Consider the following 15,179-nt stretch of genomic DNA (forward strand, 5'->3'; position numbering starts at 1 on the left):
TCATTGAAACTCCTCCCCAACTACATTACTCCACACCAAGTGTCAAAGGATCATTGCATCCATTAATCATTTCCTCCCTTCAGAGTCACGTACATATTAACTTGTGACTTGAAGGCAAGCAGTACACTAACTCTCCCCAATGAGCAACAGTATGGACCCCTGGAGCCCACAAGATCTTGTTCAGAAATCTCAGGAAGCCAAAAATCTTGCCTACTGTCCCTACAGCAATTTCAGGGTTGGGGCAGCGGTCTTAACAAGCGATGGATCCGTCTTTACAGGTGATTAAACTACTAAAACCAATATCATGTTAACTAGATTAATGTATAATTTTGATCTTTCTAAGCATAGGCAGATGTGTGATGACATTTCATTGTGTAATTCTGTACACTGTAAGAAAAAAAAATTGTCAAAAGGGGGCAATACCCTATACATTATATATCCTTTATGGTTAGACATACATTTGGTACCTACATGTACTTTTGAGATACTAATAACCTCTCTTTGGTACCAATATGTATCTCTGAGGTACTACTATGAACTCTTTAGGTGCAAAGTTGGACCGCCCAATGACAGCTTCATGATTCACACTTGATGATGCTGAATACGTTTTTTTTTTACCTTTCTGTAATCCTTAAACTGCAATATAGACAATGTGATTGTACTATGACTAAGCATTAGCAATACAAATGTAGAAATAATGAAGTAAAATGTTGCTTAGGCAACAACAACAAAAAAGCACAAAATTACAAAACAATTGATGCAATGTATGTATCATGTCTGCAAAACAAGACATGTTTTGTGTTAGCACAAGCCTTTCATTCATATTCATTCTGTACAAATATGTTTTATGGCTGAAACATTGTCAATAAATGATCTAATGCTTAATGTACTCTTAAAGGTTGTAATGTAGAGAATGCATGCTACAATCTTGGTTTGTGTGCTGAGAGAACGGCGATCACCAAGGCTGTGTCTGAAGGTCACAAAACCTTTACGGCCATCGCAATTGCCAGGTAGTTTATTGGTTTGTTGAATATTAATATTTTAAGTAAATACTGTGGAATGCTATTACTTTAATAAACTGTCTTTTGTGCAGTGACCTTGAAGATCGCTTTATTTCTCCATGTGGAGCCTGTCGGCAGGTCATGAGAGAGGTTAGTATTTTTTGGACCTTCCTATACATAAAGTTAATCTTCTGTTATTTTACACTCATTGATAATTAACACAGTGGTTGTGTCATCTCTCTTTACAGTTTGGCTTACAATGGAACATTTATATGTCAAAGGCTGATGGATCTTACAATTCGATGAAGGTGGAAGATCTTCTGCCATGTTCATTCGGCCCTGATGACCTAAGAGCAGGAGAAAATCACTAGACTTTTAAAAAATTACTGTTACAGCCTGAATGTAAGATTGTTTGGATGAATGGACAAAGAGACACTTTATATAAAGTGTTATATAATATAAAGAAAATTAAACATGGTTTTATTAGTAAAATTGTAGTGACCGCATTTTTTTATTTTGGGGGGTGTTACCATTTGTATTACCCAATTTATTACAAATAATATGGTTCAACTGTAGTAACACTTTTAAAAATGCTGGGTTATATATATCTGGTCAAAAAGCAACAAACCCAACACTTTGGGTTGTAATTTAAACTATACTGGGTTGTTTCAATCTATAGTTGGGTCAAATATAATCATTTTCTGGGTTAATTTAACCCAACGCCTGGGTTTGTCCGTTTTTGGGTTGAAAATAACCAAGTTTTCTATTACAGAACATTTTTATGGATTTAAAGACTAATTTATTTTAGGAAGCTTTCTGTGTTTGGTTGTTTTATTTTTGTGTGTGTGATTTTTTTGAACATATAGTTTTGATGTGTGCAGCACTTCGGTCCATTTTTATGATTTTGAAAGTGGTTTATAAATTAAAGTTTTGTTAAGGTACCATTATGAACCAGCATAAATCCTTACAAAATGCAGTGCTTGGGTGTTATTCAGTAAGATTTAATAATGTTTTTTTTTGTCATACACCAGACATTATTCCATAAACAGAACCCACATTCCCAGACCCAGCACAGAGATCCTATTAAAACCAACACAACCATTATAATCATTAAATTAATTACAATTTCTGTAAAGGTTTTTTTTGTTTGTTTTTTTAACAATACTAAAGTAAAAAAAAACTATGGTTGTTCATAAAGAAAATATTAATCTGTAAACTCGTAACAAATAACCCTAGTCTGCACCACAACATCAAAACATTGGGACTTTTATTTTGAAATATCTAGAAAGCGACTTTTATACTTTTATTTTGAAACACAGGCATAAACAAACATCTCGCCTGCCGCGTTACATAAACATTGCCCTTGAGTAATAATGGAGGGAGTTTCTGAGGCAGTTTAAAGACCTTGTTTATCTGTTATTGTGGGATCTTCGGTGATATATTTGGAGCAAAAATGTCAGTCAAACACGCCATAAGCCGGGGTATGGAGTTTGGGAGATCCGTTCTCCAACTGGGTCTCTTGAAACCAGCCGCCCGTGTGGCAGCGAAGTTCCGCGGTGATCGACTGCGTGTGTCACCTCAGACCCGCACTGTCCAGCCGCAGAGCTTTCTGCCCGCGCGGTACCGCTTTTACAGGCTGTCTGTCAGCGGGATGGCCGCTCGACTTCAATCGGGTGGTTTCAGGAGACTGATCGGAGGCGGGTCACCCAGGAACAGAGCAGTTTTCCTGGCTTTTGGTGTTGGATTAGGATTTATTGAACAACAACAGGAGGAGGACAGAAAGAGCGCGGCGCTGTGTCAGGAAATACAGGTGACATCCCATAACATAACACCACCTAAATAACTTAGATTGTATATTAAATAAACAGAAGTTGATAATAAAAAGTGCAAATTACCTTGTTAAAAACAATTCAGTGGTTAACTTTTGTCTTTCAGTATGATTTAATGGTGTTTTAATGAAAATTGCTATAATTGGGTCCCCATTGCTTCTATTAACCTAGAAAATGTAAAAAAGATCAACCAACCTTAGTTTTGGTAAACCATTCTCTGCAAGCACATGAAAAAATAGTTCTTTGAAATTTGGCTCCCCTTGTGATGTCAGAAGGGGATATACCACCCCTTAATCTGCACTATCCAACCACAGCACTGCCATTGCAGAGAGAGAGAAAATAATTGACAGCACAATTGAGTTTCAATTTCAACAAATCACCATCATTGTGTTCAGTGTTTGCATTTTATCAACTCATTTGCATTTAAAAATCATCCAAAAATCACACATTTTTGCTCACACCTATAAAATGGCAATTTTTACATGCTATAATAAATTATCTATATGGTATTTTTAGCTTAAACTTCACATATGTACTCTAGGAAAACCAAATATTTATTTTACATCTTAAAAAAGTTTCTGTCTGTGTGTACTGTAGGCTGTATTCAAAAAGAAAAAGTTTCAGACGCCTCTGAAGTCCTTTAAATCAGGATACAGGTTGGAGGATTATGTGATTGGGAAACAGATCGGGAAAGGTTGCAATGCTGCTGTGTACGAGGCCGCAGCTCCGTTTGCACTCCCTGCGGAGAATGAAAAGTGTTCGCTGGTTCAACTGGACCAGAATGAAGATGACAAGAAGAATGCAGGACCATTTCGATTCTCAGCTACATCCAGCTTTCCTTTAGCTATGAAAATGATGTGGAACATTGGGGTAAGACCGTTTTAGCCTGACTGATTCTGTTATAGAAAGGAACAAATATTTTGCATATTAGTTTATGGGTCAGTGACAAAAACGGTTTAGCAAGATGAGAAATTTATTTCATTTTTTTACTTTTTGTTTTAAAGCATACATCAGGTTTATTTCAATGCATATTGTATTAAGTTTAATTTTATGCAATAAAAATTACATTTGCACCATTTTCATGAAAGTTAAGACTGAATGGACCTGAAAATGTCAAATGGTGTAACCGCCAATTTCCCCAAAGGATGAGAAATATTAAATATTTTATTCACCTTGATGGCATGTAAGTGCAGGGCTCAACAATTTTTTTTTTTAATAAAAAACCAGTGGTTCAGGTTTTCACTTGCCCTGCCAACATTTTCACTTGTCCCAATAAAAAATGGCATATTTAAAAATAATAATTCAAAAGTCAAATATAATTGTATACATACAACAGACAATTTACAAAGAAAAAAGCTCCCAACTTTTCTGTTTACCTATAAACTGGCAGCAAATTGGATCGTGTTTTACCCAAAATGTCTGCTTCCAAGATGTTAAATAATATGAAAATATATTTTAGTGACTGAGGGTGAAGCACTTTGCCCGATCGGGCAAGTGACAATACTTTTTACTGTCCCGAACGTCTCTCACGCTTGCCCCGGGCCACCGGGCAGTCCTATGTGTTGAGCCCTGAAGCGTAATCATAAAAAAAATATATATATAAATATACATTTATTAGTTATTTCTAAATGTAATTTTAATGCGTTTTTGTAATATTTGTCCTGACATATGCTGAAAACAGCTCTACTTTGCATACTGTACATTTTTTACTTTCATTTATAATATTTTATTTATTATCTAATAGGCTGGATCATCTAGTGATGCTATCCTTCGATCCATGTCCATGGAATTGGTCCCTTCATCCCCAAAGGCCTTATCGAAAGAACAGCGAGTGATTGCTTTAGATGGGTGAGTTCATGTGTGCAACAAAACCTTTAAATAGACTTAACCTCCATCGCCAACCATCAACATTGCTGTGCTATTTTTGCAGCCATTTTGGACCGGTGCCTAAAAGACTTACTGCTCATCCCAATGTAATCACGGTATACCGGGCTTTCACTGCAGACGTACCCCTGCTACCTGGTGCTCAGGAAGAGTATCCCGATGTCCTGCCACCCAGACTCAATCCTATGGGTTTGGGCAGCAATCGCACACTGTTCCTGGTCATGAAGAAGTAAGAACTGTAAAAACCCTTCTCTGGTATTTTCTGTATTTTGCATTTTCACTTTGAAAAAATAATGATTTGTGTCGTAGTTACCCATGCACCCTGCGTCAGTACCTGGAGGTTGGTGTGCCAACCCGGATGCAGGCGTCTCTGATGTTCCTGCAGCTGCTGGAGGGCGTGGACCACCTTTGCAGACAAGGCATTGCTCATCGAGATCTTAAATCGGATAATGTTCTTCTAGAATTCGATCGTAGTAAGATCTCCAAAAAGCAATGTTATGCTAATGTACACATTTAAAATATTTCAGCTATAATTACAGTACACACATTATTTTACAGCTGGGTGTCCCAGACTGGTGATCACTGATTTCGGATGCTGTCTGGCAGAAGACTTTAGTCTCAAACTGCCCTTTAACAGCTTGTGGGTTAACAGAGGAGGAAATGGCTGTCTGATGGCACCTGAGGTAAAATTTGATTGACTAGCGGTCTTTTTGGTTGATCCAAGAAGTATTGCTGGTTAAACTAGTGGCTTAGTGGGATAATTTGTGATGTTAAATAGGTTAGTAAATGAACTGTCTATATACTTCTAGGTGGCAACTGCCGTTCCAGGTCCAGGAGTAACAATCGATTACAGTAAGGCAGATGCCTGGGCCATAGGGGCCATTGCTTATGAGCTTTTCGGGGAGCCGAACCCCTTCTACCATGCACAGGGCCTGGAGAGTCGCAGTTATCAGGAAAGAAATCTGCCCCCATTGCCTGATACTGTACCTGCTGATGTACAACTCGTGGTGAAATTATTGCTACGCAGAAATAATCACAAGGTACTGTCTTCATACTGATCAATGAATCAATTTCTGTGTCATATTTCACCTCCAATTCAATAAAAAACAAGTATTATTTTTGCATTAGGAAAAGGCATCCTAATTTTTAAACCATGAAGATTTTTTGCATTGTGAAATAATTTTTATAACAATTAATCACATTAATTCAGAGTACTGTAACTAAAAAAATCAACATAAGGGCTGTCAAAAGATTAATCATGATTAATCGCACACAAAATAAAAGTTTGTTTTTGCATAATATATGTGTGTGCACTGTGTGTAATTATTTTGTATATATAAATACACACACATGCATGCATGTATGTATTTAAGAAACATTTAAATGTATTTTAATTTAGATTTTGGTATATTTTATTATATATAAACAAAACAATTTATATGCACAAATTAAATTTTATATGTATGTGTATTTGAAGAGTTTGGTTCCAAAACGCGATAAACGGCATTTAAAAAAAATGAGTTACAACCAAAATCAGTATTGTTTCAGGTCAGTACTAAAACATAAATTCTTAATTTTAGGCAAAATCCTATATCCGCTGTGTTATTCTGTCATCTTTTCTCCCTTTTTTCCCAAAACGCGATAAAAGCCACTCCTCCTTTTCTGCAGACTGCAATAAATCCGCTCCACAAATTACAGCGCACCATTCCACGCATTGTAAACAACAATGGCAACGCAGAATACACTGACTTGGCGCTGATGCGCTTGCTGTTGCTATAGGTGACATATATTTTGGCTGGAAACGCTTCCAAGACGCTTGCGTGTGGCATGAAAAATAGGCGTCGGGTTTATTTCTAGCAAGCATGCGCGTCTCATGCAGGCAGTCTGCAAGCTCTAACCTGTTAACATGGAAGCCGAATTAAAAACGGACACGCCACGCAGCTGAGACGCTTACGCCACGCATCCAGTGTGTCACCGGCCTAAGTCACTCGGGCGAAAGAAAAATGCCGGCTGTTGCTTGTTCTCACACGACAGCATCAAGCTTCTGTCATGCTAACACATTGACCCCAGCGTATCTTATGAAAATCCTCCCATTATTTTACTCGAAGTCACGAAAATCGAGCAGGACCAAAACATTTCACAACTGATCGCTGTCAAAAAAGTTCAGCAACGATGTCCCAAGGATGACAGCAGCAATGACAGTGTTCTTAATATGACAAAGTAAGTGTTTTGATTAATGACATTAATGTTTTTTTATCAGCGTATACCACTAGAAGTTTTTTTTTTGGGGCCATTTTTGCCTTTATTTGATAGATAGTAATTACAGAGATGACAGGAAAGTATAGGGTGAAGAGAGGGGTGTGGGATTGGCAAAGGACCTCGAGCAGGGATTCAAACTCGGGTCGCCAGAAGTGCATCTGCATCATGTGTCGGAGCACCGTCCACTACTACACCATCGGCTCCGTAGTTTTTAAATCTTTGAAAATCAAATTATGGATTTGAATTTTTAATGTTATTATAACCTAAAGATGTGATGTGAAAGTTTGTAACAGAAAACAGTGGTTTTCATCTTGTCACTTTCTTGGTATAGAAAACACATTTTTACTCTAATTGGTCAAAATGGATTTTTTGCTTTTTGCAACCAAACTCTTCATTTATATATATATATAAAATAATTACACACAACACACACAAATATATTATACAAAAACAAGCTTTTATTTTGTATGTGATTAATCGTGATGAATTATTTGACAGCCCTACATAAAATACATTCAATTAAATTTTTGTAAAAAAAATACACTTGATACTACCATGACAGTACAAAAATAAGCTTTTATTTAAAATATTAAGCTTAAATATATCTCACCCATACATGTTCTTGACAGATATACCTAAATGTGACCCTGCCAGCTTAAAGGGGTTAGTTTACCCCAAAATGACAGTTTTATGATAAATCTCTTCAGAACACATTTTTAGAAAACAAAACAAACAATTTAATTCAACATTTTGTTTTCCTCCTTGGTCCTTGACCTGCTGACGTAGTTTTTTCTTTTCTGTTTTTTTAGTTTTTTCATTAGGCAAAAAAATGTGTAAACAATACATAAACAGCCCTTATAAATGCACAAATTACTTGGCAACGAATTCTGTGTCTGTCCGCTGGCAACTATGTCAGCAGGTCACGTCAGCAGTATGTGCCGTTGTCCACTCATGAACGCGCACTGAACGACCAAGGAGGAGAACAAATTGTTGAATAACATTTTTGTTTTGTACACAAAAGTTTTCTGGTCACTTCATAATATAATTTTTAAACTACTGATAGAAAATGTACCTTTTTGGCGATGTCTTTAATTCTTTTCTGGGCTTGATTGTTAAAATAAAACTGCAGTCTATGGAACAGTCACAAGCCTCCTGGTTTTCATCAAAAAATGTGTTCTGAAGACAATCAAAGGACTTTAGAACGACACAGGGTTAAGTGATTCATAAAAAAAAATTCAATTTTGGTGTAAACTAACCCTTTACAGTAAGTCATTTTTTATGGATTTACTGTTAAGTCATTCTACATAATGTAAAGAACATTCTGTAAAAATCTACCTTTGATTTATTCAATATTCACCCCATAAGGTCATGTCAAAGATTAAAATCTTGTTTAATAAGTGACTTATTTACACAATCTTTGGTAATCCACAGCGTCCCAGTGCACGTGTGGCTGCCAACATAATTCACATCAGTCTGTGGGGCAAACGTGTCCTGGCCAGCTTGGACCGAGCCAGAACGGATAAGCTGATTGACTGGCTGCTGTGTCAGTCTGCGGTGGTCCTCCTGAATGTTCGCGGGCCCAGCGGGAGCTCTGTGGAAGCTGAACTCCAGAGATCTTTCCTCTCTAACATAGACCTAGAAGATCTCCGCACTGCAGTCAGCTTCCTTATGTACGAAAAAGAACACAGCAGTCTCTTCTAGTGCACTACACTGAATCATAGTGTATTCATTCGCTTTAAAAAATAAGCACTTTATTAAGCGACACTGTGGAAGCACTTTAATTTAATTGTCGCTGTAATATGTAGAAATTATGCCAATATATGAATTTGCTTTTATAGTTTTCATTATAATGATGCTCGAGGAATAGTGCACAAGAACACATTTTGTGATGGATTTATTTTGTCAGAATAACCCGCAAATGTGGGATAAAAGTAAAAAATTAAAGTACACAGCAATGACATCATGTACATGTATACAGTGTGTGCTAATAAAAAGACATTTGATGACTGGTTTGTTGTATTTTTGTGTTTATTAAATGTGGCAACCCGTACACTACACTATAATAACATTACAAACAGAGTTACGTTGCAAAATAGTACGCAACGGTGCCACATACTTCCATACTACGTACTGTTCTAGTAGGAGAGAAATATGAACAGTATGTAACCATACCCAGAGTCCAGCCCCCTGTCACGCCACGGGCGAAAGTTCATTTGAGTCCCTAACTTCAAGATATAACTTTATTTGCGAAACTTTCCTTACATTAAAAGCGAAATCGTTGCACGCGAGGGCTGCAGCATGTTGTCTTTGACCAAAATCGCAAATCAAACTCGAGTCTTTGGTGGCTTGCAGGTTTTTAAAACATGTTCCTCTCGAAGAGCGATAAACAGGAGAGATGTCGACACAAATCAGGTTAACGTAGTCTCTGTCAGGCGAATGAGTTTTAATGTCCCAACGAGCGCAGAGTTTGTGGCGCGAGTCAGCGGCATCGCCACGATGTGTAAATTACCGTTTCACAAAACAGCCGACGGTCTCGACGCCGCTTTTGTCGGAGTACCGATCGACACCGGGACATCTAACCGACCGGGTGCAAGGTACAGTACAGTACACGAATGTACACATGCAAGATAATAATGTGCACGTGTAGGGTAGGTTACAGTAAAGCAGCACTGCAATATAATGCATTGTGCATAGTTATTGGCGCTTTAAATGCGTATGTTCATGTAAATATTTACATTTCCTAATAAGTTTAATTAATATGAATTAATTATATCATATTTATATGTGCTTTTAAAACGTATATTTTGTTTATTTGACGAGTGAAAATGTTTTTATAAAAAATATTATAGTCTTAAAAATTATACGAATGATATTTCAGCTATTAATAATATTTTATCAATAGTTAATTATTAATTTCTTTCTTTACAAAAAATGTTTTTAATGAATGACGTAATGAGGATAAAGCAGCCAATAGGAGTCCAAAAAAGATGGGCACTCCCTCAAAGCTTCGTAAAAAGCATCCCAGTGTAATATAATAGTTGGCACAATTTTTTTTTCTCCAAATTAACTAGAAAAGCAAATTTCAGTCAGAATTGTCTTTAGATGAAATGTTTTTTTTTAGGATCACAAATAACATTCAGTCAAGTCAGTCAAGTAATCTGAATGGTAATGATTACTCTCGGATAATGCATTGTGCACAGTTATTGGCGCTTTAAATTCATATGTTAATGTAAATATTTACATTTCCTAATAGGTTTAATTAACATGAATGTATTTTAATTGCATTATATCATATTTATATGTGCTTTAAAAACGTTTAAAACGTATATTTTGTTTATTTGACGAGTGATTTTTTTTAATAAAAAATATTATAGTCTTAAAAATTATACGAATGATATTTCAGCTATTAATAATATTGTATCAATAGTTAATTATTAATTTCTTTCTTTTTTCTTTACAAAAAATGTTTTTAATGAATGACGTAATGAGGATAAAGCAGCCAATAGGAGTCCAAAAAAGACGGGCACTCCCTCAAAGCTTCGTAAAAAGCATCCCAGTGTAATATAATACGTTGGCACAATTTTTTTTTTCTCCAAATTAACTAGAAAAGCAAATTTCAGTCAGAAATGTCTTTAGATTAAATGTTTTTTTTTAGGATCACAAATAACATTGTCAAGTCAGTCAAGTAATCTGAATGGTAATGATTACTCTCGGTTAATGCATTGTGCACAGTTATTGGCGCTTTAAATGCATATGTATGTTAATGTAAATATTTACATTTCCTAATAAGTTTAATTAACATGAATGTATTTTAATTGCATTATATCATATTTATATGTGCTTTAAAAACGTTTAAAACGTATATTTTGTTTATTTGACGAGTGAATTTTTTTTATAAAAAATATTATAGTCTTAAAAATTATACGAATGATATTTCAGCTATTAATAATATTTTATCAATAGTTAATTATTAATTTCTTTCTTTACAAATTTTTTTTTTTAATGAATGACGTAATGAGGATAAAGCAGCCAATAGGAGCCCAAAAAAGACGGGCACTCCCTCAAAGCTGCGTAAAAAGCATCCCATTGTAATATAATACGTTAGCACAATTTTATTTTTCTCCACATTAACTAGAAAAGCAAATTTCAGTCAGAAATGTCTTTAGATGAAATGTTTTTTTTTAGGATCACAAATAACATTGTCAAGTCAGTCAAGTAATCTGAATGGTAATGATTACTCTCGGTTAATGCATTGTGCACAGTTATTGGCGCTTTAAATGCATATGTTAATGTAAATATTTACATTTCCTAAGTTTAATTAACATGAATGTATTTTAATTGCATTATATCATATTTATATGTGCTTTAAAAACGTTTAAAACGTATATTTTGTTTATTTGACGAGTGAAAATGTTTTTATAAAAATATTATAGTCTTAAAAATTATACGAATGATATTTCAGCTATTAATAATATTTTACTAATAATTATTATATTACACTGGGATGCTTTTTACGCAGCTTTGAGGGAGTGCCCATCTTTTCTGGGCTCCTATTGGCTGCTTTATCCTCATTACGTCATTCATTAAAAATATTTTTTGTAAAGAAAGAAATTAATAAGTTGGCACAATTTAATTTTTCTCCACATTAACTAGAAAAACTAATTTCAGTCAAAAACATCTTTAGGTTAAATGGTATTCAGGGTCACAAAAAACATTAGGTCAAGTCTGAAGTAATCTAGGTGGTAATGGTTATTCTTGGGAAAATTTAGGTAAATTGGGACACCAACATTTTTAGACCAAAAATATCAAATTTAAGTGATCAAAAATCTTGAAAATTTTTCTTAAAGACTAAATTCAAGAAAAAATCAAGAAAATTTGCCTACCCCATTGGCAGATTATGTTTTTTTTTTGCTTGTTTTATGCACAAAATTACTTAAATGTGATATTTTTGGTCTAAAACTAGACTTGTTTTCTTGGGTCATTTTGCTCATCAAGAAAAAGCATCTTAATTTAAGAATTTTTAGATATTTTTACTAAAAACAAGACAAAAATACTAAGACAATTTTTTCTTGAAAATAATTTTTTGCAGTGTATATATTTTATGATTAAATTGGTCACACTTATAAATATTTGGCATGACAGAAAAGACCATGATCTTCTCTTTGTGATCAAAAAGTGGCAAACAAATGTCTACTACAACTAACAAAAATTAATTTCTCTCGAGCGATTGATCACGTACAGAAACTAAAATGCAATCCTTAACAATACTGCTTGTACTGTATGTCTTGACTATTTACCCCAAAATGTCACCTTCGTGTTGTCTACAGATTTGGTCCTAGACATATCAGGGCAGAATCGGCTATGATAAGAGCATACAACGGCTGGACACGCGCCGCACCGTATGAATCGATGAACGTTGCAGATATTGGTGACGTAAATGTCAATCTCTTTGATCTGAAGGACACCTGCAAGAAAATCCGCGAGGCCTACCGCGAAATAGTGGCAACCGACTGCATCCCACTTACATTGGGTGAGAATTGCAATAGTTCGCCATCACTGTGTTTCAAGCTTGCATGACTTTATTTTTTCTTTTAAAAGAAACGTGATAAAAATTATCACAGTGCAATGTGTTTATATCAGTAATCCTTCAATATGAACCTCTTGACATTTCCAGGAGGTGATCATACCATTGCATACCCAATTCTTCAAGCTGTTGCTGAGAGGTTGGTGCAAAAACAGGAGACCTCCCATCTGACTATTCTTACAGACCCAGTCTTGATATAACTCCAGAATCACTGCTATTTATTATGTTCAGACATGGACCGGTGGGCCTGATACATGTAGATGCCCATGCAGACACAAGTGACATGATTCTGGGTGAGAAGATCGGGCACGGGACTCCTTTCAGGCGATGCGTGGACGAGGGCCTGTTAGACTGCAAGAGGGTGGTACAGATCGGGCTAAGGGGACCAAGTTATTTACCAGACAATTACGAGTGGAGCCGAGCACAGGTATGAGTCCAGCTAATCTGTTTGGTGCTGCAGAAATGACTTTAATTGTTTAACTTACCGAAATCACTCGGATGAAACATTAAACTTTTGTTAATGTGCATTTAGGGTTTCCGTGTAGTGGAGGCTGTTGAATGCTGGCACAAATCTCTTGTTCCACTCATGGAGGAGGTTCGGGCTCAGATGGGAACCGGACCTGTTTATCTCAGTTTTGACATAGATAGTCTGGACCCTGCATTTGCTCCAGGCACAGGAACACCAGAGATCGCAGGTCTCACACCCATTCAGGTACATTATAGCTGTCCAAGCTGATATCAGTGTTATGCATTCATGTGGGCTATAAAAACATGCATAAACTATTATGATTTGGGACACTTATTCTATCTGTCACATTGTACAGTATGGATATATTCAGTTTGGGAAGCACCCTAAATCTCTCGGATATGAGCAGACTTTGCACTCAGATGTTCAGTATTAACTTTAGGTTATATGCAGAGTTGGTAATAAATATACTGCAGAGTTGTGCAATTTGACACAGTTTTGGTTAAAGATTGTTGAATTGTGAAATTTGGTTTCAGGGTCTTGAAATCATTCGAGGTTGTCGGGGCGTAAACCTCGTAGGATGTGATTTAGTTGAAGTTGCTCCAGCCTATGACACCACAGGTAATGTATTACATTGTCTACATTTATTAATGCAAAAGATTTTACATTTCATACATTCTAGTCTTGTTTTGATCTTTTCACAGGTAACACTGCTTTGACCGGGGCTAATCTACTTTTTGAAATGTTATGCGTCCTTCCAAAAGTTAAATACTATTAATTGCTTAAAGTTTCAATTTCATACTTTCTCTGAAAGTAATCTACACTGTGACTTAATACGTACATAAGCTTTTTTTATTCACGTACCAAATGAACATACAGTATAACATCGGCAGCACATTTGATAAATGTATTAAGTGCATTGTTGATTTTTCCTCAAAATCTGAATATTAAACAAACCAAACTAATTATGTTTCTAAAACGGTTCAAAAACCGTTTCCACAAATATGGAAATAATAAAACATTTTATTTGATATTCATTCGATAATTTCATTTTTTAAGGATAACATAATAACATGACAATACTTTACACCACAGACATTACAGTAAATATATTTCCATTCAGGGTTAATAAGCCATTAAAATTTGGCATGGTTCAACATTGACTATCTTAAATGTAAGATATTTGCCAGTGCATTGCAAGAAAGTAAAATAAATGCTATACGTATACAACAGTAAAACTAATACCACGTCACAAATAGTGTAATGAATGTTCATGGAACACCATACAAATAAAGTTTTAAAGTCCTTATAAATCATTGCTCGAAACATCTCAGTATGGAAGACTTCATAAAGGAGCCCAATATTCTCCTTTCTTTGCATCTGTGATAGTTACAGTGCATCATGAAATATCTTATATAAATGACATGACAACATAAAGTGAGTCTGACTGACAAACATTCACAATACTTCACATATCATCTTATGTTTTGTGTTTCTGTCAGCTGTTTAGACTCAGAACTAGCAATGCCTGATTTATGTCCTGTAAAGACTTGTTTAGCATGCCACAGCATAAAAATGAAAGCTGGATAAAAATGTTGATGATGATCTATTATGGCTTGACCTGCACATTTAATAGTTTTTACTATACAGGTGCATATGATTGATAAAAGGTCAAAACCTTTTGCTTTATTTTAACTCTTTACTTGCACTATCCATCTTGTTGGAACAATTTTTATAGGAACTCATTTGGAGTTTTTACATATTTTTAATTTAATATTATTGTGTTACTATTTACACCTGACAAATGCAGATCCTATTTTACAGATATCGCTGTAATGTTGTGCCAGCTGTGTTACAGTTTCTATCACGAGTATATTGACAACAAGTGATGCACAACAAGAGAATAAAAGTTAAATCTGAAATATTCTTGAGATTTCTTTTTTAGCTTAGTTTTAATGTTACACTTAGATAAGGGGTTAAATTAAGACTTTGTAAAACAAAATTCACAGCATACACACAGTTACTTGAGGAAGCATGAAGTTATGCTACATTTCGTACATTTTTTTTAAACTGAGCAAGTTCCAGTGTTGTTCATAGAATGGAACATTTTTTTAAAGCTCAAACATAAAATCAATATCAATATATGAAGAGCTCCC

The 15,179-nt window shown here is 35.3% G+C and overlaps 3 protein-coding genes across 3 annotated transcripts; all 3 read left to right on the forward strand.

The window, feature by feature from the left end:
- Window positions 1-59: 59 nt before the first annotated feature.
- cdaa (cytidine deaminase a) lies at window positions 60-1,402 on the forward strand. The gene is made up of 4 exons (XM_065286639.1): window positions 60-278; window positions 899-1,010; window positions 1,094-1,151; window positions 1,250-1,402. Exons 1-4 carry the CDS (start codon window positions 140-142, stop codon window positions 1,370-1,372), a joined length of 432 nt encoding a protein of 143 aa, XP_065142711.1. The 5' UTR covers window positions 60-139; the 3' UTR covers window positions 1,373-1,402.
- Window positions 1,403-2,335: 933 nt separating this feature from the next.
- On the forward strand, window positions 2,336-8,979 carry pink1 (PTEN induced kinase 1). The gene is made up of 8 exons (XM_065285269.1): window positions 2,336-2,811; window positions 3,428-3,700; window positions 4,575-4,678; window positions 4,761-4,943; window positions 5,024-5,187; window positions 5,273-5,397; window positions 5,524-5,754; window positions 8,405-8,979. Exons 1-8 carry the CDS (start codon window positions 2,455-2,457, stop codon window positions 8,672-8,674), a joined length of 1,707 nt encoding a protein of 568 aa, XP_065141341.1. The 5' UTR covers window positions 2,336-2,454; the 3' UTR covers window positions 8,675-8,979.
- A 190-nt stretch (window positions 8,980-9,169) lies between these two features.
- On the forward strand, window positions 9,170-14,949 carry agmat (agmatinase (putative)). Its single transcript, XM_065285270.2, has 7 exons — window positions 9,170-9,567; window positions 12,301-12,503; window positions 12,648-12,696; window positions 12,789-12,984; window positions 13,090-13,269; window positions 13,560-13,644; window positions 13,728-14,949. The coding sequence occupies exons 1-7, from the start codon at window positions 9,272-9,274 to the stop codon at window positions 13,799-13,801; spliced, it is 1,083 nt and encodes a 360-aa protein (XP_065141342.1). The 5' UTR covers window positions 9,170-9,271; the 3' UTR covers window positions 13,802-14,949.
- The last annotated feature ends 230 nt before the right edge of the window (window positions 14,950-15,179 follow it).

This window comes from Paramisgurnus dabryanus, chromosome 21, assembly GCF_030506205.2.
Source record: "Paramisgurnus dabryanus chromosome 21, PD_genome_1.1, whole genome shotgun sequence".
NCBI lineage: Eukaryota > Metazoa > Chordata > Actinopteri > Cypriniformes > Cobitidae > Paramisgurnus > Paramisgurnus dabryanus.

What these genes read in the sequence shown, in the direction of transcription:
- pink1 (XM_065285269.1), top strand. Translation starts at nt 2,455, where the DNA reads ATGTCAGTCAAACACGCCATAAGCCGGGGTATGGAGTTTGGGAGATCC. An exon ending in CGCTGTGTCAGGAAATACAG is followed by an intron (nt 2,812 to 3,427) that starts GTGACATCCCAT and finishes TGTGTACTGTAG; the next exon opens with GCTGTATTCAAAAAGAAAAA. An exon ending in GCTGTCTGATGGCACCTGAG is followed by an intron (nt 5,398 to 5,523) that starts GTAAAATTTGAT and finishes ATATACTTCTAG; the next exon opens with GTGGCAACTGCCGTTCCAGG.
- cdaa (XM_065286639.1), top strand. Translation starts at nt 140, where the DNA reads ATGAGCAACAGTATGGACCCCTGGAGCCCACAAGATCTTGTTCAGAAA. An exon ending in ACGGCCATCGCAATTGCCAG is followed by an intron (nt 1,011 to 1,093) that starts GTAGTTTATTGG and finishes TCTTTTGTGCAG; the next exon opens with TGACCTTGAAGATCGCTTTA. An exon ending in GTCGGCAGGTCATGAGAGAG is followed by an intron (nt 1,152 to 1,249) that starts GTTAGTATTTTT and finishes CTCTCTTTACAG; the next exon opens with TTTGGCTTACAATGGAACAT.
- agmat (XM_065285270.2), top strand. Translation starts at nt 9,272, where the DNA reads ATGTTGTCTTTGACCAAAATCGCAAATCAAACTCGAGTCTTTGGTGGC. An exon ending in CTTCAAGCTGTTGCTGAGAG is followed by an intron (nt 12,697 to 12,788) that starts GTTGGTGCAAAA and finishes TATTATGTTCAG; the next exon opens with ACATGGACCGGTGGGCCTGA. An exon ending in TCCAGCCTATGACACCACAG is followed by an intron (nt 13,645 to 13,727) that starts GTAATGTATTAC and finishes ATCTTTTCACAG; the next exon opens with GTAACACTGCTTTGACCGGG.